Below are 26,855 nucleotides of genomic sequence, written 5' to 3'. Positions count from 1 at the left end.
AAGCCGGTAAAAATAAAAAAATATTTTTAGGCAATCTTAAGTGACTAAATTAAGGGTAAAACAAGGAAGGACTGGGCTAAGTTCGGGTGTTACCGAACATTTTATACTCTCGCAATTTATTTATAATATTAAATTTTATGAATATAACACACAATTTGACTCACACAGCCGGCATAATGGTATAAAGTTCATCAAGTTTTAAAACCCTAATATTAGGTATATGGGAAGCTTTGACCCGATTTCACTAATTTTTCGCACGGAGACATATTATTGGAATAAAAATAGTTTCTCTTGATTTCTTCAAAATATCTGAGAGACTTGCCTAAATTTTCGGTAAAAAAACTATTTGAAGTTTTTAAGTCCTCATGTTCGATACATGGGGCCTTGAATACTTATAGTCCAATTTCGGCGATTTTTATAAGGGCGATGCCTCACTACGATTGCTGTATTTGTGCGAAGTTCTATTCCGATAATTGTATATTAAATATTGTAAAGTAAACGATTCAGATCTATTTCAAAGCCCTGCTTTATGGGTAGTAAACGTTGTGAGCCGATCTGGCCTATTTTCACAACATATTATTGGAATGTCAGGAAAATAATACGAATCGATTTTAATTTAAATTGGTCGAGTAGTTTCTGAGTTATGATTTTTGACCCATAAATGGGCGGAGCCACGCCCATTTAAAAATTTGTAAACCAATTTGACTGCAGCAGTTCTATACCATCTTTATAATGAAATTTAAGGTTTCTGGTGGTTTTCCTTACTGAATTAAAGCATTTGTAGTAAAGAGTGATTTTTTAAGAGCTTGATAACTTTTTTTAAAAAAAAAACGCATAAAATTTGCAAAATCTCATCGGAAACGTTTGATCTCGTTTGAAACGTTAGATTGGTTCATGACATTTACTTTTTGAAGATAATTTCATTTAAATGTTGACCGCGGCTGCGTCTTAGGTGGTCCATTCGGAAAGTCCAATTTTGGGCAACTTTTTCGAGCATTTCGGCCGGAATAGCCCGAATTTCTTCGGAAATGTTGTCTTCCAAAGCTGGAATAGTTGCTGGCTTATTTCTGTAGACTTTAGACTTGACGTAGCCCCACAAAAAATAGTCTAAAGGCGTTAAATCGCATGATCTTGGTGGCCAACTTACGGGTCCATTTCTTGAGATGAATTGTTCTCCGAAGTTTTCCCTCAAAATGGCCATAGAATCGCGAGCTGTGTGGCATGTAGCGCCATCTTGTTGAAACCACATGTCAACCAAGTTCAGTTCTTCCATTTTTGGCAACAAAAAGTTTGTTAGCATCGAACGATAGCGATCGCCATTCACCGTAACGTTGCGTCCAACAGCATCTTTGAAAAAATACGGTCCAATGATTCCACCAGCGTACAAACCACACCAAACAGTGCATTTTTCGGGATGCATGGGCAGTTCTTGAACGGCTTCTGGTTGCTCTTCACCCCAAATGCGGCAATTTTGCTTATTTACGTAGCCATTCAACCAGAAATGAGCCTCATCGCTGAACAAAATTTGTCGATAAAAAAGCGGATTTCACATTTCGAACCGAACACTGATTTTGGTAATAAAATTCAATGATTTGCAAGCGTTGCTCGTTAGTAAGTCTATTCATGATGAAATGTCAAAGCATACTGAGCATCTTTCTCTTTGACACCATGTCTGAAATCCCACGTGATCTGTCAAATACTAATGCATGAAAATCCTAACCTCAAAAAAATCACCCGTTAGTTTTCAACATAAACTTTGTATGAAAGGTAGGCGTGGTTATAATCCGATTTCCTCCACTTTTGGACTGTATAAAGAAGTGCCTGAGAAAAATGATTCGTTGATATAGCTTTAGTAGTTTACGAGATATGTATAAAAAACTTAGTAGGAGGTGGGGTCACGCCCACTTTCCCAAAAAAATTACATCTAAATATGCCCCTTTTTAGTACGATCCTGGATTCAACTCCGGATCCGGATTTCAACTCTACTGATCCCTGATCACTTTGGTATATAGAACCCTATATCTCACTCGTCTTCTACAATATAGTTAATTTGTTTAGATAATTTACAAATTACGTTTAGAGTACGAAGATCAGACTAACAATGAAGATCCGACTAACAACTACACTAAATAAGGTGTAGATGACTCATTCAGACAAATCACTCTAGTGAAGGTCAAAGTGTTCTTAAGATCCAGAGATACACTATCATTCTACTCAGTATATCCAATTTAGACAGATATTAAACCGATCTTTCATGAAACCAAGAGCGTATACAGATCAAATAAGAGAAAGGAATCATTTCTAGACCTTCTTCTATGAAAAACTGGCTTTAACAGATTCTAATTGTGGTGGTATAGTTTAACTCCCATCTTAGTTAAAAATGTCTTCAATAGGAATATCTAACTGAGAAGGGTGATATTTTAATAATTTTCTTCATCTAAATTTCGAAGAAGGTTATTAATCTATCGCGTCTCCTAGGAGAGTAGAATTGCGATCAGTAGAAGTAAAAAGTCTCTCTCTCTCTCTCTCTTCATATATATCTCAAGCTTTCTCCATCGCTCTCTCTCTCTCTATCCTACTCTATATTGCTCTGTTTCGCTCTATACTCTCTCTCGCTCTTTCTTTCTTCCTTGCTGTCGTTCTCTATTTCTTGATTTATACGTCTCTCTCCCTCTCCCTCTCTCTGTAATTAATAAGAACCTCTCTTTCTCATGTTATGAATGATAAATTTCATAAATATTAAAACAAAAAAACTTTTTTCTCCATCAAATAGTTTTAATTTAAACTCAAATAATTAAAAAGCGTTAAACTCTCCATTTCCTCGCACGCGAAATTCAACAGACAACGCCACGAGCTTACAGCAAAACACCTGTTTCGGACAACAAAAACGCGTGGAAGAGCAAATTTTAATAATTCAAAACTGATTAAAGCAGCAAATGCAAAATAGCAACGAACACCCCTACAAGCGAGCAAATGTCAGAAGCAAGCATTTAGTAGTTAAAACAAAGCAATTCCTACTAAATGCAAAATCGACTGCACACACATATGGAACTATGTGTATAAATATGTATGTTTGCCTGCAACTACATATGCTGCAGCCAAAAAGCGTACGCTATGCATGCAACAAATGAGTGCTTGCAACACCTGCCACCATTAAAGTCAACTCTAAGCAAGCAAGCTTTACGCTTCGATGGATTACATTATGCCATGCCGCTCACCTGTGTTTAGCGTGGGAGCTCAAGGGTGAACAACTGAGATTTAGGGAAATATGCATAAGGTTGCATGTATGTATGGGTATTTATGGTGCTTGACGCTGACATGCATTTAAGGTGCGTACAGTGAATTGTTGTTGCAAGTTGGTGCACCAAGAACCACAAGAGTAGCTGTTGCTAAGCAGCAACACATGGGTTAATGCTACTAAAGCAGACTGGTATATATGTATGAGAATGTTTGCAGGTGCTTTTGTGCACATTGTTATCTTATGGTTACACCTTTTCGGTGAAGAATTTTTGATTATGAGCTATTATTTATGTACAAGAGCGTGTATACTTTCATATACTATGCATTTTTATTATTTTTGAGTTGATAATGCGGAGCAGCTGTGGTTTGCCGCTATTAGTAGGAGCTGGCACATACTACCTTTATATTTAAAAGCATCTCTGGCATACACATATACGTACACCGATTCATGCAATCAAGTTTAAACGATTTTAGCGAACAACTTGTGTTTCTCAGAAATAAGTAATACACAAAACCCCAGATTACTTTATCATTTACTCACTTCCAAAGAAGCATAACGATTTTTTACATCTATACATATATGAGTGAATGTATGTATCTACAAACTTTTACGCTTACCTCTAAATTAACTGCATGCTATCTAAATTCGCTTGAACTACTCCTACAAGCAAGTTGCATGAATTGCAGCTGCTTAATTTACAAGCAACACTTCACGCATATGTATATAAATGCACAAATATCCATAACAAGCTGAGTTATTTGAAAGCTGCATTCAAAACTTCTCATAAACTTCTAGCTAAAAGCCAACTAATTAGCAGTGAAGCACTTTTTCAAGTTTCAGGTAACACATACGCCGTGTCTAACTGTTGCACAGCTGTGACGCGGTGTTATATATGAATTACACAGTAACAAAAGTGATTTTTCACTTTAATTATAAGTTTATTGCAGTGATAAACTGTTTCATTATATGAATATATTGATTTTTGTATCTTATAAATACTCAAGATAAAATCTTTCTCGATATTTCTTAACTTTTACTTTTCTGTATAAATATTTTTCTTAAGTATTTATAATTAAAAAAGTTTTAACATTTTTCATCAAATTTTCTATTATTGACAAAAATCGATTAATCATAATGTAAAAATATAAACATTTCAGTTGAAATATTTCTCTTAAATATTTATAATTTCACAAAATTTTAACATTTTTCATCAAATTTTCAATTATCGATAAAAATCGATTAAAAATAATCGACAGATATAAACGCATGATTCTACATGAAATTAACGGATGCAATTTCTTTATAGTTGGAAAAAGAAATAAAAAGGAATGCATATAAATATGTCGATATCGATCATTTTTTTTTTTCAAAAATACTCAAATCGATAAAATTAAATTTCATAAAAAACTCAAAATTCATAAAAGTCAAATTTCACAACTGCTCATTAATTTAAAATTTAATAAATTATAAATAAATGAATATAAAAAATAAAAGCAATGCTTGCCAAGTATATCGATAATTAAATATCGATAATTTTTTAAGGCAATTTTTATTAATAATTTCTGATAAAACTCAACTCAAGAAACTCTGTTTAAATTAAATTTCGATTTTATCAAAAACGATTTAAAATATCGATAAATTATCGATAATATGTGAAACTTATTTGATGATTGGGACGGAAATCTTAAATTTATCAACACAAAAAAAAATTGATCTCACGTGTAACCTCAAGTAATAAACAAATATATTTAAATTTTTAGAGGTCAAGTAAGGTCAAACCGAGAATCACTAGAGTTTAAGTCATGGTTCAAGATAGTCGAGTTAGTTAACATTTTATATGGAATTTTGGAATTTTTATATTTGTTTGAAGATGTCAATCTGGAGATCATGTGAGGTCACCTGTGAGGAGGTCATGAAGTTCAAGATAGGAGTCAATTTTGATTAAGTTAGGGTTCATGTGATGCTCAATTAGATTTCGGCAGATATCGGTGCAAGAATTGCCAATCAAAATCTGTGAATATAAGTTTAATACAACATTTTGACCTGAGTTCATTATAGTAATACTCGTCATTTTAGAAATATAAAAATTTGTTTTAGCTCAAAATTAAATACAACCATACAGAATAAGAGCTTGACAGCTTTAAATAAAAACAATAGTTTTAGTAACCATATTGAGACATACATATATATCCACATGCAACGTTGAAATTCAAGCACATGAGCAAAATTTATGAAACCCGCAAAGCTCGACAAATTACAGCCATTCAATGTGTGTGTATAGGAGAGAACATGCGTGCAAGGATTTAATGTATGAACACATGTAATGTATGAGGCACACCGCAGCATTCCCGCACGCCCCAGCCTCGTTATTATGGCTTTGAGTTCATTTGAGCGCAAGAAAATGCCTGTTGCATTGCAACAATGTAATGATGGCGGGGAAAAAAGGCGCATAAACAACGTGAAAGGAAAACCAAACAATGAGAGTGGGTGTAACGAATATGAGATGAAGGTAGGCAGGTAAGCAGCTGAGGAGGCAAAGCAGATAACTAGGCAAAGTGCGAGAGACGAAGGTAGAAAAGAAGCATCGTTAACTATAGTTGCTGCACACAACAACAACAACAACAACGATAATGTTATCCCACCTGCCCACACGCGCACTCACTCAACTCACAGCAACATAATTTCATATCTCTTCGCACTCAATTTGCTTTGCAATGAACTTGCAATGTTAGCGCAGAAACAATGGCGAAAAAATAGACAAATGAATGCAAACAATAGCACACCCAGCGAGGAGTGGGAATAAAAACGAACTGAAATGCCAGAGGAAAGCAGAGAAAAAACTGCAAAATGTTAGGAAAAATGTGCGCAAAATATGAAAAAAATGCAAAATATCTTAGTTTGTTGCGAGTCTATTGTTTTGCTGCAAGCCTCTGCAAGGCAAATAACAAATTGAAGTATGAAAGGCATGGCGTTGCATTGAATTTTGCGCAGATTTATGCCGACAGCCAGTTGATTGCACGCTTTGTTTTTACACCTGTTGCTATTCGCTTTAACTAGTTATTGAGTTTGAGTTTGCTAAGCAAGCCGCTGCACTTAAGTAATAATCACTTATTACGCTTTTGTGTTGCATGCTGGAGATTAAAAGAAACAAATATATTGAACAATGAGTAGGATTTTCTTAAAGAGGTTGTGATTTTTGAAGTTATACTTCTTATACGACTTTAACGTTAAACAATTATCGCAACCTATAGCGTTGAACAATTAACGCGAGAGAGAGAGAGAGTGATTGAGAGTAAAGCAGATGTGTACGCACATGTATGATTGTATGCTTGTGCATTATTTTTCTTTCGTTTCTGTTTCATTTCTACGAATTCTCAACTAGTTTATGTGACTTTTCGTTGAAATACTCTGCGTTGGCTGTTGAAAAGTTTGCACTATACTTCACAGGAACATTTCTGTAGGTATAATGCAAAATTGCGATAATCATAATAGTAAAAAATTGAATTTAATTGTCATTTATATATCTCCAAATTCATCGATGAGAGATATAAAATTGTTCATCGTTAAAGCTTTATTATCGTTGCCAACTGCAGATTCGCAAGCTTTTGCAGATATTATCGGAGAACCGGTAGAGTATAGCGAACAACCGGTACTCCTTGCGGGAGATTTCAATGTAAATTTCTCATTGCCAGAAGCTGAACCATTACTGGCATTCCTCAGAGAGAAATTTTCATTAGAAATGATCAATGGAAGAAATGATCCTACGACAAAAGGAGGTACGACCATTGATACGGTATTCGCGAGAAATATAGATAAAATATAGGTAAGACATTTTATATCGTATTTTAGTTATCATAATCCAATTGTAAATATTATGGCTATCAATCCGTCAGAACACAGAAATGATAATTGTTTTGGACTTTGCTTTATAAAATGTGCATAATAAATTTATAAAATGTGAATTTAAGAAAGTGATGGTCACCTCACTCCCTCTCGCTAGTTTTCTTTCATACAAAATGATATGCATTTCTTGGAATATCACTAAGAAGTATAACTTCTTCCGCGCGTAGGGAAATGGTATAAAAAAATAGCTGGGAGCTATTCCCTGCATTTTTGTTCAGTATGGTGTGTGTCCTGACTAAGTGGCGTGGCTTAGATAGTGCATACGAAATAAACACTCGAGGCATCTTTAAGCATTTGAATAAAATAATGATCAGCAATACTAAGCTTAACATCTGTCTTGCCTTCAGGAAAAAATCAAATATTATAAGGTGTGTGTCTCGACAAACTATTTTAGGTAATACATTTAGTAATGATTTTTCTCCAAGCTATCTCAATTTTGATTAATTTCTTAATACACAAACACGCCTTGGACTATTTTTATCAATCTTATAGCCTTTTCGCACAGCCAAACAAATTAATTGATCAATTAAAATTTTAATTGAGAAACCAGTTTTGCCCTTCGCACTGACGGCTACTCGATTAACGATCATATGTTATACATTTTTGTTTTTGCTTTTCATAAGAAGTTGATAAGTTTCAACAGCTGATTGCTATTTTCGCAATAACCATAACCATTATTCCAGCAGCAACATCTTACGTCGAGTAATATTACTGCTATTTCATAAAAAAAAAACTAAGCCAAATGAAAAATGAGATTTTTATTTTGTATGTTAAATCGTTCTAAATCGTTTAAAACTAAAATTATTTAATCGAACAAAGGCCAGTTAATTGATCAATTAGCTCTTGTGCGAAAAGACTATTATCTACATAAAGATGTTTAAAAGCTTCTACAATGAATTTGAGCAGATCTCTTCTTCAATTGATAAGCTTGTTCACTGTATCAGCTTCCAAACAATTATGTTGAAACAAAACTTAAATAGAACGAAAAAGAAACGGATTTCTTAAGAATCTCATAGATTAAATAGCATGCCTCTGGACATTAAGTAAATGTCTTCGTACTTCATAATCTCTTCCGAATCAATATATTTAATCACTTTCTTCATATATCTTCTCTGATCTTCTTACTGAATAGTTCTTCACTACAAATACTCCTGAAACAACAACTTACTTGTACTAAGCATTTTAACCAAACTTTTCCAAATCAAAACTAAACTCAAAACCAATAAAATATAACTCAAAATTAAACTGCAAATAATTAACCCTCAGGACCTCTCGTATTCTCCAAACACTTCAAATCTACTTCCTAAAGAATTTCAAATAATATTTTTCCTCTTCACATATTACCACCATTCAGTCTGCAAATCTAACCACTTACTTCAGAAATTCCAAATCGAAGTCGCACCTTTTTATCGCCAACTTGAAAAAACAACAAAAAGTGTCACTTTATCGCTTTAAAATTCTCCTTTATCGCACCGTTATTTGCCACAAGCCGCACCGCATGAAAATTGAATTCAAACAACCACGGGGTGTTTAAAGCCCCACAGGTGGTGATAAATAAATTAATTAATTAAAATGCAAGAGCAAAGGAAAAAATAACAATTTGCAGCAAATTGAAAATGCAAAGGCAGCACACACACGCACATACTTGCATGATTGGCGGGAAAGGTAAAGCTTGTCGTTGCGCTTTTAAGCTTCGCCTTTGCAAACGGAGGTGGGGCGTATGAGTAACGCCAATGAGGCGCTGCAACTGGGGGGAAATGGTAATGATTTCGCTGAGTAAGCGCTATTAGCGATTGCCATTGCAAGTTTGAAAGTAGAGAACGGAAAAGCAATAAGTGTAAGTGTTATATGAGGATAGTAAAAAGGGGTTTAAATATATCAGGTTAGGTTGGTCTGGTAGGCCTGCAGGCCACGCATAGACCAGTTATGGTCCTTTGCGATACCAGAATGGAGTGCCTTCACATGTTTCCTGAGTAGTAGTCATCGTTTAGGATGCCTCCGCCTGACGTGAATTCTATTAGTTTATGAAGCTTCCTCTAACTTATCGTATTGTGGGGCCCCTAAGTACCTAAAATGCTGTCTCGCTAACGCAGGACAAACGCACAAGAGATGCTCCACTGTTTCCTTGATCCCCCGCTAGTGACACTTTCTCTTATAGGCATGTGCCGTTACTAGGCTGTGACCAGTAAGAATGCCAACTATGGTCCTACAGCCCTTGCATAAAACCTTTGCAGTTTTACACCCCGGTAGATCCTTCCAGCGAGATTTGAGATTTCTTGCCATGCACCTATCTATGTCGTGTCGTGTTTCCAGGTGACAGCTGTACACCACTCTTGGCAATCCCGTTTACGATGTCATTGCCCTCGATGCCTTTATGGCCTGGCACCCAGTAGAAGTGTAGCCTCATATTCCTGGTGACCCTCTCCACTGCTGTCCTGCTGCTCAAGACACTTTTAACCGATATTCGAAACGAGGTTACTGCCTTGATTGCTGCTTGACTGTCTACGTAGACGTTAATTTTAGAGTATTGGGCTTGTGCGATGGAGGCTAGCTCTGCTGCCTTCCCAATAGCAAATACCTCTGCTTGAAATATACTGCAGTGGTTCGACAGTTCGAACGGTTGTTTTATGCCTAATTCCGGACAGTATATCCCTCATCCATTTTAGAGCCATCCGTATAGATATTTAAGGTGTTGCATGTAGTTGCGGTACCCTTGCGCCAACCATCCTTTTCCATGTTTACCGTGAACTCTCTTTCCCAGTTGTAGAATGAGACCAGATAGTCGGTGCCTGTCAGATTGCCCTTAGCAACCGAGCTGTGTCCGAAGGATCTGTATGTAAATTCACCTGTTGCGATCAGTCGGCCCGCCGATTTCGCCGTGCAGTTTTCGGCAAAGTAAACTATAGGTGGCAGATTTAATATTTGTTCTAGAGCAGCCGTTGGTGTGGTTCTTAGGGCCACCGTTATACAAAGCGCTGTAAGTCGCTGAACCTGAAAATTTAAAAAATGTAATCTATGAAAGAACTTAATAAAAAAAGAAATATAAAAGAAATTTTAAGAATAAATTAATTTTGTATAAAATTATAAAATAAACAAGTAAGGAAGGGCTAAGTTCGGGTGTAACCGAACATTTTATACTCTCGCAATTTATTTATTTAACTTTATTTATATTATATAATACACATTTTGACCCACATATTCGTCATATATATTATATAAAGTCCATTGAAAGTTGGAAACCCTAATATTAGGTTAGAAGCACCGATGTCCTCATGTTCGATATATGGGGCCTTAAAAACATATGGTCCGATTTTGGCGATTTTTAGAATGGGGCTGCCACACTATAAACATAGTATTTGTGCAAAGTTCTGCACCGATATCTTCACTAGTGCTTACTTTATATATTGTAAAGTAAACGATTCGGATTGTCTTCAAAGTTCTAGTATATAGGAAGTAGGCGTGGTTGTGAACCGATTTGGCCTATTTTCACAACATATTATTTTGATGTAAGGAAACTATTACAAACCAAGTTTCATTGAAATCGGTCGAGTAGTTCCTGAGGTTTTTGACCCATAAGTGGGCGACGCCACGCCCATTTTCCATTTTTATAAAAAATCTGAGTACAGCTTCTATCTGCCATTTCTTATGTGAAATTTAGTGTTTCTGGCGTTTTTCGTTAGTGAGTTAACCCACTTTTAGTAATTTTCCACCTAACTTTTGTATGGGAGGTGGGCGTGGTATTGATCCGATTTCTTTCATTTTTGGACTGTATAAGGAAATGGCTGAAATAAACGACTGCAGAAAGTTTGGTTTATATAGCTCTATTGGTTTGCGAGATATGTACAAAAAACTTAGTAGGGGTGGGGCTACGCCCACTTCCACAAAAAAAATACATTCAAATATGCCCCTTCATAGTGTGATCCTTCAAACTAAATTTTACTTCTATAGCTTTATTTATGGCTTAGTTATGGCACTTTATGTGTTTTCGGTTTTAGCCATTTTGTGGGCGTGGCAGTGGTCCGATTTTGCTCATTTTCGAAAGCAACCTTCCTATGGTGCCAAGAATAAGTGTGCCAAGTTTCATCAAGGTATCTTAATTTTTACTCAAGTTACAACTTGCACAGACGGACGGACGGACGGACGGACAGACAGACATTCGGATTTGAACTCCACTCTTCACCCTGATCACTTTGGTATATATAACCCTATATCTAACTCGTTTAGTTTTGGGTGTTACAAACAACCGTTATGTGAACAAAACTATAATACTCTCTTTAGCAACTTTTGTGGCGAGAGTATAAAAATATGATTGGAATTATTCATTACTGACTAAATGTTAAAAAAAAAAAAAAAAAATAATAAAATCGAAATTGTCAAAAATTTAATCAATTTAGAATATTTCGATTGAATAGAAATTTATGAATTCCGTTAAATTAATTGCAAGAATATTTATAAAAAAACTACTTTAAAAAAATATTTTCTTTTTAAATTTATTAATTAATTTATTTGAAATTTAGATGGTCCTAAAACTTGTTTTTTTATAACTTTTTAAATTCAAAACATTGTTGATTTCAAAAGCATCAAAATATGACGAAAAAATCGTTGAATTAAATATTGAAAAGTAAAACATCGTTTTTATAAAAAGGTAGTTAAAATAAAACATAAAATACCTTTTTAAAAAATACAAGAAATATTAAATAGTTAAAATTAATAATTTTTATTAAGTTAAAAAATTTAATAAAAGTGTCTAGTGAATAATTAAAAAAAAAAAAATATTACTTGAAATGAAAAAAATATTTAATGATGAAAATTAATAATTTTCACAAAAATTTAAAATTTATTAAAAATCTGTATTAATTTTTTTTTTGTCTGTATTAAATTTTACAAGCTGTACAAGATATTAGAATGAAAATATTTTTTTTTTATTTAAAATTTTTTTTTTTAATTTTTTTAATTAAAATAAGTGAAAAATTGAATATAATTTTTTTTTTTTAATTTTAACATTATAATTATTTTTATTTTAATTTTAATTTCAACATTTTAACAGCCAACATTTCTGAGCCAAAATGTAAGGGATCTAAAACCCATAGCAGCAACATGTCAATTTCCCTCACGCGCGAATTAATAATGCAAATCTTTTATGACCGAAAAGTGTCTTAATCAACACATGAAAATTGTTTCATTACAGTTTTTGTTTTTATTGTAATTTATTTGTCAGCGCCACTTTTATTAACGCGCACGCATATACATATATACGAAATGAAAACAATCACATGTCACTCATACGCCATGTCACACCCAGCTCAATACACAGGGCACTCGACTAAGCGCAAATGTACACAGACACACACCACCACAGATATACTGTTGCTTATTGCAGCGCAACGCAACGCAACAAACAGATCCTATTGTTAAACATTAGCTCTTCTAATACAATGACTTGACACGTATTCTTGGCCCATTTCGCAACAGCGCCAATGTGACACCACCATGCATTGTGAAGCTTTTGTATTCATTTTTATTTTTGCTGTTTTGTTGCTCTCAATTTATACATGTGTGTGTGTGCTCATGCATATTTTCCTTGCAATTTAATTTCGTAATCAATCATTTTGTTTGTGGTGTTAAAACTGTCATAGCCTTTGTCAATGTGACACACACACACACACTTGCATACAATAAACAAATACAGTTACACATGTGGTTCATGCAGTTACATAGTTGGACAAAGAGGGCAATATGTTTGCATTTATTGTAAAGTTGTTTGTCTCTGTATATACATATATGCCATAAATATACACACTCATCCGACGCTTTCTTTAAACGCAACTTTCATAATACCCTTCACATATGTGTATGTAGATAATCCACCACCTATATGTGAGTCTTCATGTTCATCATCCAGCCATATCCTTGTGTGTTTATGCCGACACATTGTGTGCGTTTGTCAACGGCATTACCTTTAATTGAACGGACGTTGTTGACAGCAATGACGCTGGTGAATAATGAAAATGTCATGAAATTTGTGAGTGAGGCAAAAACAATAATAAAACAATATCTTTATAATGCGTTGAGCTACTTGCGTGGCATGGAATTGTGGAGTTTAATAATTTTCATTTACCTTTATGGAATTAAGATAATTAAAACAGACAATAAAAGGCAGGTTAATTATAAAGCGAGGGAGCTTTAAAGGCGATGAGTTTTAATATGTTTTATGGGATCACAATTTTCATCCAAACTAGGCTATTATTAAGCAAAATCAGTTCTACCTTCTTGAACAAGCTGCTATATCTCTTTAGATCAGAGCATAGTTCTTTAAATTTAGACCACTTTACGATCGATTAAAATTCAATTACAAACAAGTAAGGAAAGGCTAAGTTCGGGTGCAACCGCACATTTTATACTCTTGCAATTTATTAAAGAAATTTTATTAAGATAACATACAAATTAACCCATAAATTCGGCATAAAGTTTAATAGAATAACGAAAATCGTCATATTTAGTATATGAGGGCTAAGGTAATTCCTGAACCGATTTCATTCATTTTCATCAGCAAGGTACACTATATCCAAGACTATACGATCAATTAATTTGGCTAAAATATCTCACATATTAACCAATATATATATGCGGAATAAAGCTCACCGTATTTTTGAAGAACCTATAATTAGGTACATGGGAGCTAGGAGATGTTATGACCCGATTTTAATAATTTTTGGAACAGAGACACACTATTAGAAGAAAACAATTTCCTCTGAATTACATTAAATTGTCTGAGAGATTTACCCATATTTTCGGTTAAAATTTATCCTTAGGCGCCGAGTTCAACATGTTCGATATCTGGGGCCTTGAAAAGTTATGGTCCGTTTTCGACAATTTTTTCACAAGTGAAGCCAAAGATGATATGCACTATTTGTGTAAAGTTTTATTCTTTTATCTTCATTGGTTCCTCATGTTTACATTATAAAGTGAAGGAATAAGATGGATTTCAAAATTGAGTTATAAGGAAAGTAGTAGTGGTTGTGAACCGATTTCGCCCATTTTTTGTCCGTGTTATCAGGGTGTCAAGAAAATATTATATACCGAATTTCATTCGAATCGGTCGAGATACGATCCTGAGATATGCTTTTTGACCCATAAGTGGACGACGCCACGCCCATTTTCCATTTTGTAAAAAAAATCTGAGTACAGCTCCCTTCTGCTATTTCTTGTGTGAAATTTTGTGTTTATGACGTTTTTCGTTAGTGAGTTAACCCAAATTAATTTTCAACCTAACCTTTGTATGGGAGGTGGGCGTGGTTATTATCCGATTTCAACTATTTTCATGGTGTGTGGTGGGGTACATAAGAGAACCGACTGCAGAAAGTTTGGTCTATATAGCTTTATTGGTTTGCGAGTTAAATACAAATAACCGATTTGGGGGCGGTGCCACGCCCACTTCCCCAAAAAAATTACATCCAAATATGCCCCTACATAGTGCGATCCTTTATTCCAAATTTTACTTTTATAACTTCATTTATGGCTTAGTTATGACACTTTATGTGTTTTTGGTTTTCGTTATTTTGTCTTAAACTTAACCTTGTCTCGAACTTAACCTTCTTATGGTGCCAAGTTTCGTCAAGATATCTTAATTTTTACTCAAGTTACAGCTTGCACAGACGGACAGACGGACGGACAGACATCCGGATTTCAAATCTACTCGTCACCCTGATCACTTTGGTATATATGACTCTATATCTAACTCTTTACAAACAACCGTTATGTGAGCAAAACTATAATACTCTCTTTATCAACTTTTGTTGCGAGGGTATAATAAATGTAGATTTTTATTTTGTATGGTAAATCGATCTTAATAAGCGTTTTAATCGGACGGTTGATTAATCAATTAGCTCCTGTCTAAAAACGCACTTTTACTCCCTTGTTTTAGGTTGCTCTATATTACCCTAATAAAATAATATTACCCGAATAAAAAAACAACGGCTACGCTGGCTAGGACATGTTGTTCAAATGGATGAAAGTGCTCCAGCTCTGAAAGTATTCGATGTAGTACCCGCTGGTGGAAGCAGAGGAAGAGGGAGACCTCCACTCCGATGGAAGGACCAGGTGGAGAGGGACCTGGCTTCGCTTGGAATAACCAATTGGCGCCAAACTGCCAGAAGGAGGGATACGTGGCGCGCTGTTTTGGACTCGGCTATAACCGCGTAAGCGGTGTCTACGCCAATCAAGAAGATTTTGATTACGAAAAAAGCTTCTCATTCAAACTCTTTGAAATATTAGAATTTTTTTTCGTACTTCTAATCCTGATCTGAACTTATACTGATGATATCTTTCATTTTTTGTTTCATAAAAGACTATCTGATAGTAGAATCATAAGCAAAATAATATAAACATACTCGAAAATCTTATAAAGTGTATATTGTAGTTGTGCTAACCTAACCAACCATCTCTTAGAACCATCTTTGTTATAACTTGACGTCAAATGACTTCAACTATGACTCTTTTCCGTACTAATATTTTAAGATTCAGTGTGTCTCAAGTCGATAGATTATTAACTCTTAGAAACTCTATACGAGTGTGTTCAAAAAATAACGGGAATTTTCGTTTTTTGGGGGGAAAAAAGATTTATTCATTTGTCTGCATTGCCTTTTGAATTGCCTTTAGAATATTTCTCATTCGATATTTTCCACTTATGTCAGCGCTACTTCCAATCATCAACACTTCTCAAACTCGAATTTGGAATAGCATTTGTATCGCCTTTAGGAAGCGACGACTTTTTAATGTTAACTTCATTTTTGGAAATAGGAAAAAGTCACACGAAGTCATGTCTGGCACTTAGGAATAAGAAGGCTGGGGCATAGTTAAATTTTGAAATAGGATTTTTAAACAAATTCCCGTTATTTTATGAACTCACTTCATATATCAACATAATAAAAAAAAATTTCAATTGGACTCTCCAAACCTATGAAATTTTAAAATTTATAATTCTAATTATTTTTTGAACACACTTCTATAGTTCCAAAGTTATTTTGGTAACAGTTTTCGGTAGGTTATTCAGTATGATGATTGATTATTTAATATGCTTAGTATCCCTCTTGGAACTTAGTATCAAATGCTTACTTCTAAGACCCTGACTCGAACTCTTACTAGTACTTCTTGACTTTAAAATGTCTGAAGACATTCAAGATGTCGAGAGTTTTTCGCTTCGAGTTTACCTTTCCATCTGTTTTCTTCGTTTGAATGTTGTCCAAAATCTATCGATTTAAATTGTTGTCGCAGAGTTCAGTTTTTTGCGCTATATTGTGAGTCTTTTTGAAAATTCTACCACTACAATTCATCATTACATCCACGCTGGCCTTGTCTTTGTTTCTACACCAGACTTGATTTTCTACTCAAATGGCTTACTGTAGCCAGCTAATCGCCTGCAGCACAATGAGGCGACAACAAGCAATTCTGTAATCAAAACAATCACCTAAAGCAAGACATGCACAATTAAATGATAACCTAATCTACCAAATGACTTTGAAGTCACTCTCCGTTAGACACATAAAAGGCTCAACTTCCACAAAGCGCTACTACACCACTCAACTGACGAACTTTTTGAGAAACTCACAAAATCAATTGAAGTTAATTAGACAATTAAACAATTTCACTAAGCCAAACGATTGATAGCTATCAACAAGTTGGCGAAATTTACTTAACATAGACTTAACTTAACATAGTGCTCATTAAAGTGAGACCAACAGCAAAGCAGAAAGGGAGAAGGAGTAGGCGAATGAAGCACTCTTTATAGGCAAGTACCTAAGTGAAAAACGAGCTGTGCTGAGTGGAGCTATTCGTGAGCCGCACAAATGAAGATAAGCCAGTTGACGGGCATAAAGGTGATAATGTAGATGTGTGTGAGAGTGTATCAGGGTTGGTGTTTCTGTGTTGGTGTATAGTGAAATTTCAATACCTTTTTCCATTAAATGTCAAAGTAAACAAAGACGAGCGCGCTAAGCGAAAGAAAGTAGATAAACAAAAGCATTGGCGCGACAGTAAAAACAAGAGACAAGCCGAGAAGACACGCCCAGCGCTGCTAAAAGGCAGTCGTCGCGTTTAGTAGGCTAGTGTGAGTGCGTGTTCATTTCATATCCTGCAAAGGACATCAAAGTGTCGCGAAAGCAAGTAACAAAAGCGTTGAAAGAAATGATAGGAGGAAAAACCATTCATATTACAATTGCAAAGGATATTTCAAGCAACCGAAACAACAACAATTACAACAACAACAACCATACAAATGTGTCCGAACACGGCTGACAATAGCGAAGCGCACCGGCGTGTGACAGCAGGGCCCAAGTGGCGGCAGCAGCTGTCGGATTAAATGGCATCAATTGATTGACACACAGAGATAAGCCAATTGCCAGTGCGGCGCTGTGGCTGTCAACGAGCAGGCGAACCTACGAACAACGATGGCGAAAAAAAACGATATAAGCAAAGCAACAAAGACGATGACGATGAAGACTAAAGTTGTTGAGCGACCACTAACGATGTTTGGTAAGCGGAAGTGTGTGTGTGTGTGTAAAGACAGGACATAAGAGAAAAGTGTTTGTATGTGTGTGTGTGCGTGTAAATATTTGTTAACGGCATTGCGCGCGGTGTATGTGTGTAACAAAGTGTAAAGTTGCTGAAGTGAAGCTGACGCTGTCATCCGCCGCTGCCGCTGTGACAAAAGTCACAAGGGCTTTGCTTATGAAAATAAAGCGATTTTATTATGACAGCCGCGCACACAATGCAACAGGATGTCGGCCGGCCAAAAAGAAAACCGAAGAGAATTATTTTACTTTTATACTTCCGTCGCCGCGTTGCTTTTATATTCCAATGCAAAGATAGTACCAAGTAAATTAGCATAACAAAAGGCGCTAGATAATGCCAAAGTAAAAGTATTCAACTCTTAGAAAGTAGAGTCAAAGCAACTGTGGAGTATAAAAATATACCAGTGTTAGTGTGTAAGCAGACATTGCGGTCAGCAAGCATTGTCTTTCCGTTAACTGCATGAGTGAATAAGCGCCACACAGGCAGGGCAATGCAATAAAGGATGAATGTGAAGAAGAGGAAATGCGCGAAATGTGAGAAAAGCGTCTGAGAATGGAAGTGTTAACTAAGAATGAAATATATAAAAAAAAGAAAATAAATAAAATAAAAATAATAAAAATTACTACTTTGGCTTAGTTTCTTTGATATAACTGCTGCAGGATATTTTTTACTATTACACAGCACTATCTTTGTAGTCAAGAAAATTAATTTTAGCGATTAAGTTCATATTTTTATATGCTAAACACTTTTTCTCAGTGTAAAAGAAGCTTAATTTGTATTATGCGCGAATTTGTTCTTCCAAGAAGTTTAGACAAATAAGCGATGTTGGCTTACAATTAAGCCCCTGTAGAAGGTGTTTTGGATTTTTCGAATATTTATAATTACATTCAACAACTCATGTAGTTGAAAGGTAAATCGCTTAATATTAGAAAGGAAATTCTTATATCCATAGTTCCCAGAAGTGATGTCATTGAACTTAGTCAACAGAAAAAAATGCACCTTAATTATAAAAAAATCACCTTAATTATAGAAAATTATTATTAAATACATTTTTCTTGCAAAAAATACTTATTTCCGAAGCAATAAATGACTTTCAAGCGTTTAAATACACCAATGCAGTACACCATGTGGTATGAGTAACTATTATTCAGCCATACAACTATTCATTACACTAGACGACAAAATCGACTTTTTTCTGGGTATTGGACCAAACTAATTATTTCGGGGAGATTGAGTCATAAGTAAAAATTTGCGATACATCTTTGAAAGGTCTTGACATTGCATACAAAACGACGCTAAAACTAATCGTTTTTGTTTTTTTTTTTAATTATTGCGTTCAAAAGTTATAGACGTCGCCGAAATTCGCGCTATTTTAAATTTTACCTTCGTTAAAACAAATGCGCTAGAGAAACGTTCCGTGGGATTATTAGTGTTTTGGGGGATGGTACTCTATCACTTCGAACTGCGGAGGAATGGTTTCGACTATTCAGAGCGGGTGAACAGGACACCATGGATAAGCCAGCCGGTGGAAGACCTGTGACGACGCATACCGATCAAATCATGGAAACACTTGAAGTGAGACCAGCATGTGACACCTCGTGACATCGCCCAGGAGATGAAAGTTAGTCACCAAACCATTTTAAACCATCTGCAGAAGGCTGGATACACAAAATAGGTTGATGTTTGGGTGCCGCATGATTTGATGTAAAAAAAAAACCTTTTGGACCGAATCAAGGCCTGCGATATGCTGCTGAAGCGGAACGAACTCGACCTATTTTTGAAGCGGATGGTGACTGGCGACGAAAAATGAATCACATACGACAGTATCAAGCGAAAACGGTCGTGGTCTAAGGCCGGTGAATCGTCCCAAACAGTGGCCAAGCCGACATTGACGGCCAGGAAGGTTTTGCTGTGTGTTTGGTGGGGTTAGAAGGGAATCATTTGCTATGAGCTGTTCCCATATGGCCAGACACTTAATTCTACCATCTACTGCGAACAACTTAACGTTCGTTAACTGAAGCAGGCGATCAGCCAGAAGCGTCCAGAATGACCCAATAGGAAGGGTGTTGTGTTCCACCAGGACAACGCCAGACCACACATTTCGTTGATGACTCGTCGGAAGCTACGGGAGCTCGGTTGGGAGGTTTTATCGCATCCACCATATAGCCCGGTCATAGCGGCAAGTGATTACCACCTGCTCCTGTCCATGGCGAACGCCCTTGGTGGTGTAAAGTTGAACTTAACAGAGGCTTGTGGAAAGTGACTGTCCGAATTCTTCGCAAATAAGGAGGAGGGGTTTCTACGAGGGGGGTATTATTAAGTTGCCGTCTGAAGGAAACAGATTATCGAACGAAATGGCGCATATTTGAACTAAGTCCGATCACTCTAACACTTTTTATATAAAGCATTAAATAAGGAGCAAAAAAGCGGAAGGCAGATAACCTAAAATGTTCTTTGTCACAGAGTTGTAATGCATTTTTAACTCGACTAAAATTCGTTTACAAAATAAAGGAAGAAAAAAAAGATTTTTATTTTGTATGGTAAATCGATCTAAATCAGCGCTTTAATCGAGCAAAGGACGGTTAATTGATCAATTAGCTCCTGTGTGAAAAGGCTATAACATTATTTTATTAAAACTCAATTAGAGTAAGGAAGATATGTTATTATAGTGAAGGCGTCATACCATTGCCTTGAAGAGTTATTTATAAAAATATATTTTTGTAAAAATAATAAAATATTTTGTTTTTAAATTAAATATTATAAATAAATATACATAATTTCATATGTCATTAATAATTTTTTTTCAATTTCTTTACAGAGTCATACAATCATCACATCCTGTATGTAATACCATAATGCTCTTTGGTGTCATCATATGTCTGGCATCAGTTATACTCTTGGGTATGGATGGACGATTTGTCAGTCCAGAGGAGTATCCAAAAGTAAGTGTTGAACAATTGGGAATTTATAACAGTTAAAAACATAAATTTGTTTGAAGTAAAATAGTAAAAGTAAGTAATAGATTAAGTTGGTTCGATTCCAAATAAAAAATTTTCCAGATATGAACAACACAATTTCATAAAAATTATATATTTTAAAAAATTTCCTATTCTTTCTTTTACTTTTTTTCTTCTCACAGATATGTCAAGCGCGCGCTTGGCTACTAACCACCGGTTTTACATTAGCCTATGGTGCTATGTTCAGCAAAGTCTGGCGTGTGCATCGTTTTACAACAAAAGCGAAAACAGATCCAAAAGTAAGTGAAACTAACGGTTATAAAACAGACATAGCCATATTAATTGAATTGCAAAGTGAAAATTTGTTTAGTAAGAAATATAAGTAATTACAAATTTTTAAAATTAAAATCCCTACTATATGAAGCTTTGAAATATTACAAAAAAATAACAAAAAATTTAAAAATTATTCAGTACACTCGCATAAATATTTCTATATATGCACATATATTCAACATCAAATGTATTTAAATTCGTTATCGCACACACGTCACTCAATTAAAACGAATTAATATAACTCAAAGCTGGCCAATATAAACGCTTTATGCCATATTAATTAATTCACGCAGTTGTGGCCAATTGCTTAACCAACCAATCAATTCAATATAACGACTCGCATCGCAGCAATAACACAAAATACGCCACCCAATAATTGCACTTATAATTCAACTATAAACAGTATATATCATTCGTTTAATTTCGATGGCTTAATTAGTTGAAATTGATTTCAAATGAAATGAAAGCACTTTACAGTTACAGTGAAATGCGCAGGTGGAAATTTCGAGCGAAAGTGCTGGATATTTCAGTTAATTCCGGAATTTTCGGCGAAATAGTAAATAAGTACAGTTGAACTAATTAAGTAATTATTAATGTTGTAAGTAATTTGTATAGCTGGCTATCATTTGTTCGCTGTCATTAATCTGTCTGGACCTATTTGCTCATACTTTCAAAATATTTGCACTCAGATAGCTTTCTTTTCGATAACATCCATAACTATTAAGGTAGGTAGGTATAAGTAGGTAGGCGGAAGCCAAGTTGTAGACCTAATATTATTATATTTATTATATTATCTTAAAAAAATCTGAAGTTTATGCACCCTTCTCTAATGAGGATTTTTTAAATTCCGTAAATTATACCAAGTTAACTTAAGAGTCTTAAAGGGTGATTTTTTAAGAGCTTGATAACTTTAAAAAAAAAAAAAAACGCATAAAATTTGCAAAATCTCATCGGTTCTTTATTTGAAACGTTAGATTGGTTCATGACATTTACTTTTTGAAGATAATTTCATTTAAATGTTGACCGCGGCTGCGTCTTAGGTGGTCCATTCGGAAAGTCCAATTTTGGGCAACTTTTTCGAGCATTTCGGCCGGAATAGCCCGAATTTCTTCGGAAATGTTGTCTTCCAAAGCTGGAATAGTTGCTGGCTTATTTCTGTAGACTTTAGACTTGACGTAGCCCCACAAAAAATAGTCTAAAGGCGTTAAATCGCATGATCTTGGTGGCCAACTTACGGGTCCATTTCTTGAGATGAATTGTTCTCCGAAGTTTTCCCTCAAAATGGCCATAGAATCGCGAGCTGTGTGGCATGTAGCGCCATCTTGTTGAAACCACATGTCAACCAAGTTCAGTTCTTCCATTTTTGGCAACAAAAAGTTTGTTAGCATCGAACGATAGCGATCGCCATTCACCGTAACGTTGCGTCCAACAGCATCTTTGAAAAAATACGGTCCAATGATTCCACCAGCGTACAAACCACACCAAACAGTGCATTTTTCGGGATGCATGGGCAGTTCTTGAACGGCTTCTGGTTGCTCTTCACCCCAAATGCGGCAATTTTGCTTATTTACGTAGCCATTCAACCAGAAATGAGCCTCATCGCTGAACAAAATTTGTCGATAAAAAAGCGGATTTTCACATTTCGAACCGAACACTGATTTTGGTAATAAAATTCAATGATTTGCAAGCGTTGCTCGTTAGTAAGTCTATTCATGATGAAATGTCAAAGCATACTGAGCATCTTTCTCTTTGACACCATGTCTGAAATCCCACGTGATCTGTTAAATACTAATGCATGAAAATCCTAACCTCAAAAAAATCACCCGTTATAACTGGTATTATTCATGGTAAGATTATGGAACATACTTCTAGATATAGTCGATAGTGTCGATCTCGTAGAAAACATTGTCTCTTGTCAAATATTAAGTCGAAATAGAGTTACGTTGACCAAAGCATTGATGCTGGGTCTACCCGAAATGTATCTTTTTGAGCCTCGGCATGAAAAAATCCCAATATTTTGTAAATATATATATTGAATGAGTTCGAAAAGGTCTTCAGAAAACGATCTCACATATTTTGAGATTAAATTCTTGAAAACTTTCAGATAACCATTTCCTTATACATATATAGTTTCAAAGAAAAAACGAATGTCAAGAATACTTTTGAAGAAGGGGTCTTAAAGGAATATAGATGCTTACAGTGACCTGTATAAAGTTCCAAAAGCTATTATACTTTGAAGGTTTAATACACGCTGACATATTTTCTCAGTTGGTTTCTTGGGAGCGCAATTGTTTAAATATTTCCCTATTGTATCCCATGAGAAACAGTTTGTAGTGGCGAAATTCCTTCAAGTGTAATCTGTAGCGAATTCCTGAAGTTCGTTGCCTTGTATACCTTTGTGTTCTGGCAGCCAGATCAAGGTTATACTGTTGTTGACTGGGTTTGAGGATCAAGTTTCTCAATGTAGTTCAGAACCAGCGCCGAATCTATTTCAAAGGATGATATTGCCTGGAGAGCCGCATGACTTTCACTGATGATGGCGATCCGTTTACCGTGGTAATTCCAGTCCAATATGACCTCAGCACATTTGCTAATGACATAGACCTCAGCTTGAAAGATACTGCAGAATTGTCAACAACTAAGGCGTGGTCCCGTTAGCACGGCACCTATATCATCTGCTGTTTCGGATGGTATAAATTAACTCTGTAAATATAGTCTTCAAAGAAACATAGTCCCTACCAGATATACATATATTCTAATTTTTATACTCTCGCAACAAAGTTGCTACGAGAGTATTATAGTTTTGTCCACATAACGGTTGATTGTAAGTCCTAAAACTAAACGAGTTAGATATAGGGTTATATATTTATATCAAAATGATCAGGGTGATGAGAAAAGTTCAAATCCGGATGTCTATCTGTCCGTCCGTCCATGCAAGCTGTAACTTGAGTAAAAATTGAGATATCTTCATGAAACTTGGAAGACGTATTTCTTGGCACCATAAGAAGGTTAAGTTCGAAAATGGGCGTAATCGGACCTCTGCCACGCCCACAACCGAAAATGTGTCAATGTCAAAAACCGAAAACACTTAAAGTGCCATAACTAAGCTGTAAATAAAGCTATGGAAGTAAAATTTTGTATGAAGGACAGCACTATGAAGCGGCATATGTGGATGTAATTTTTTTGGGGAAGTGGGCGTGGCCCCGCCCCTACTAAGTTTTTTGTACATATATCGGAAACTACTAAAGTTATATCAAGGAAACTTTCTAGAGTCGTTTCTTTTAGGTACTACCTTATACAGTCCAAAAATGGAGGAAATCGGATCATAACCACGCCCACCTCCCATACAAAGGTTATGTTGAAAACTACTAAAAGTGAGTTAACTCACTAACGAAAAACGCCAGAAACATTAAATTTCACATAAAAAATGGCAGATGGAAGCTCCACTCAGAGAAATGGAAAATGGGCGTGCCATCACCCACTTATGGGTCAAAAACCATATCTCAGGAACTACTCGACCGATTTCAATGAAACTTGGTTTGTAATAGTTTCCTTAGATCCCAATGACATGTTGTGAAAATAGGCCAAATCGCTTTACAACCACGCCTACTTCCTATATACCAAAACTTTGAAGTCGATCTAAATCGTTTATATTACAATATATAAAGTAAGCACTAGTGAAGATATCAGTGCAGAACTTTGCACAAATACTACGTTTATAGTGTAGCAGCCACATTCTAAAAATCGCCAAAATCGGGTCATAGGTTTTCAATTTATATGACGAATATGTGGGTCAAATTGTGTATTATACAATATTAATAAAGTTAAATAAATAAATTGCGAGAGTATAAAATGTTCGGTTACACCCGAACTTAGCCCTTCCTTACTTGTTTTTTTTTTTTTAATTTTTTAGCGAAATAAAAAATTCCAACGATAGATAACACTCTTGTAGAACTTTTCGAAAGCTTTCTCCCACAATCATATCAAACACATGTTCGAGTCGAGAAGTAATAAAAATGTGTGCACAACAGATGTCGCTGGCATAATAATAGTACTTTATAACAATTTTCCATGAAAGCTGCAAAATACATGAAAGTAATTAAAATAAATCGTTAAAAATCACATAATCTCTCTACTATAAATAGAATATCAAGAACTCAGCAATTTTTCAAACAAAGCAATGCAACTGAAACTAATCAGCATACAAACGAATGCCAAACTTGACAAATACGGGCAAATATGCTAGCTTTCACGCAATTATAATTTCATTATTTGTCAAAATTATTTGCCTTACAGCGACACACACGAGAGAGTTAGCATTTAGTGATGCACTAATTTCATTGTCATTTGCAACAAAGACGAGCTGCCATTGAAATTAGACTGCTAATGAGCACTTTCAATTGAAAGCAGCAACGAAAACAGCTGGAGGAACAACGAGGTAGCAGGCAATCAATGGCAAATACGAATGAAAAATGGCGTCAAATTCATTGCAAACAAATTGTTGTACAATTGAGCAATAACGGTACTTTAGAAATACAAACTATGTATGTTAGTGTGTGTGTGTGCAAGAGAGTAGAAAGCAGCTGCGATGATAGGCTCAATTGAGTTCATAGTATACCACAATGGCAGGCAGAATAATATACACGCAGGCAAACCGCAATTAGAGGTCATAAATATGCACAGGGGCCACACTGACACAAAGCCACACACGCACACACACACAATATGCTGCATTAATGCCACACTAATGCTTAGCCGCTTGCGCACACACACAGACATACACTTAAGCTTACACATCTAATCATTTAGTATTCCCTAATGCGCATTATGATTGTTAGCAAACCAGGGAGCACCATATACTCTACATATATACCCACACAGGTGCACAGAGTGCTAAATTGCTGAGCCTCTGTGTGCTTGCGTGGTGCATGACTGATGCCTGACTGCCTACCTGCCTGTCAGTTGGTTAAACATTATGCGTAGTCAAACAGACAATCAGCGTTGCATTTGTGTGTGTAACATGCGTGTGAACTACAATTACATAGCACTGCATTACATTACCTTGCTATATGTATGTAAACATTAGAGCGAGAGAGCGAAGCGATAGTATATAGTGTCAGGGGCCCCGCAGACAATGCTGCTGATGATGATGACTCTGTAAACTAATTAATCAGCGCACATTACAAAAGGGGCGTGCGTGTAGCAAGCCGGTCGAGCTAATTACAAACAGGTGCAGCGGCTGGCACATATGTCATTTCATATTCACTCATACATTTTGCGGCATGCATGTGAGTATTTAACCTTTTGAGATGCCAAAGCAAGAAAAAATATTAAAAACAAGGCCAATAGTTGCAAAGGGGAATAGAAATATATTGAAAAATATGAAACTTGTATATTATACAATTTTTTTCATTTTCAAAAAAGGTGGCAACACCAAAAAAAATATTTATAGCGCTGTTATTAGTTTCTTGTTTAATACTAATTTGAAATTATTATTGTTTGTCGAAAAACTAGTTTCTTCAAAAAAAATTTTAAGAAAATGTGGCAACACTGTCTGAAATTTTACTTTAATTGTCATATTTTTATGTTACTCGAAAATTATATACTGAATTTTCACATTTTAAATTTGTTACCAACAAATATAACTTCCTATGTTAAAGTTATATGGCAACCCTGCTTTAAAAAATATATTTAATTTAAATATACCGAGACAAAATTATTTGAACGAAAATAAATTTCCATCATTAAACACTGTTAAACTTAAAACAAGATAATTATTTATCCAGTATTAGAAGTGTGGCAAAAGATATTCAGCACAATATGGCAACACTGTTCAGCGAAAACGTTAATCA

General features: G+C 35.3%; 1 protein-coding gene across 1 annotated transcript in view; it reads left to right on the top strand.

The window, feature by feature from the left end:
- Positions 1-26,855, top strand: part of LOC105218649 (gamma-aminobutyric acid type B receptor subunit 1) — a 343,997-nt gene that overhangs the window by 308,697 nt on the left and 8,445 nt on the right. The window contains exons 10-11 of the mRNA XM_054226814.1: positions 20,532-20,655; positions 20,853-20,969. Of these exons, the coding sequence (XP_054082789.1) occupies positions 20,532-20,655; positions 20,853-20,969 (241 nt within the window). The remainder of the gene's footprint in view (positions 1-20,531; positions 20,656-20,852; positions 20,970-26,855) is intronic.

Source organism: Zeugodacus cucurbitae, chromosome 3 (genome assembly GCF_028554725.1).
Source record: "Zeugodacus cucurbitae isolate PBARC_wt_2022May chromosome 3, idZeuCucr1.2, whole genome shotgun sequence".
Lineage (NCBI taxonomy): Eukaryota > Metazoa > Arthropoda > Insecta > Diptera > Tephritidae > Zeugodacus > Zeugodacus cucurbitae.
Note: the sequence above shows the minus strand (reverse complement) of the source record. Positions and strands in the feature narration are given on the sequence as shown.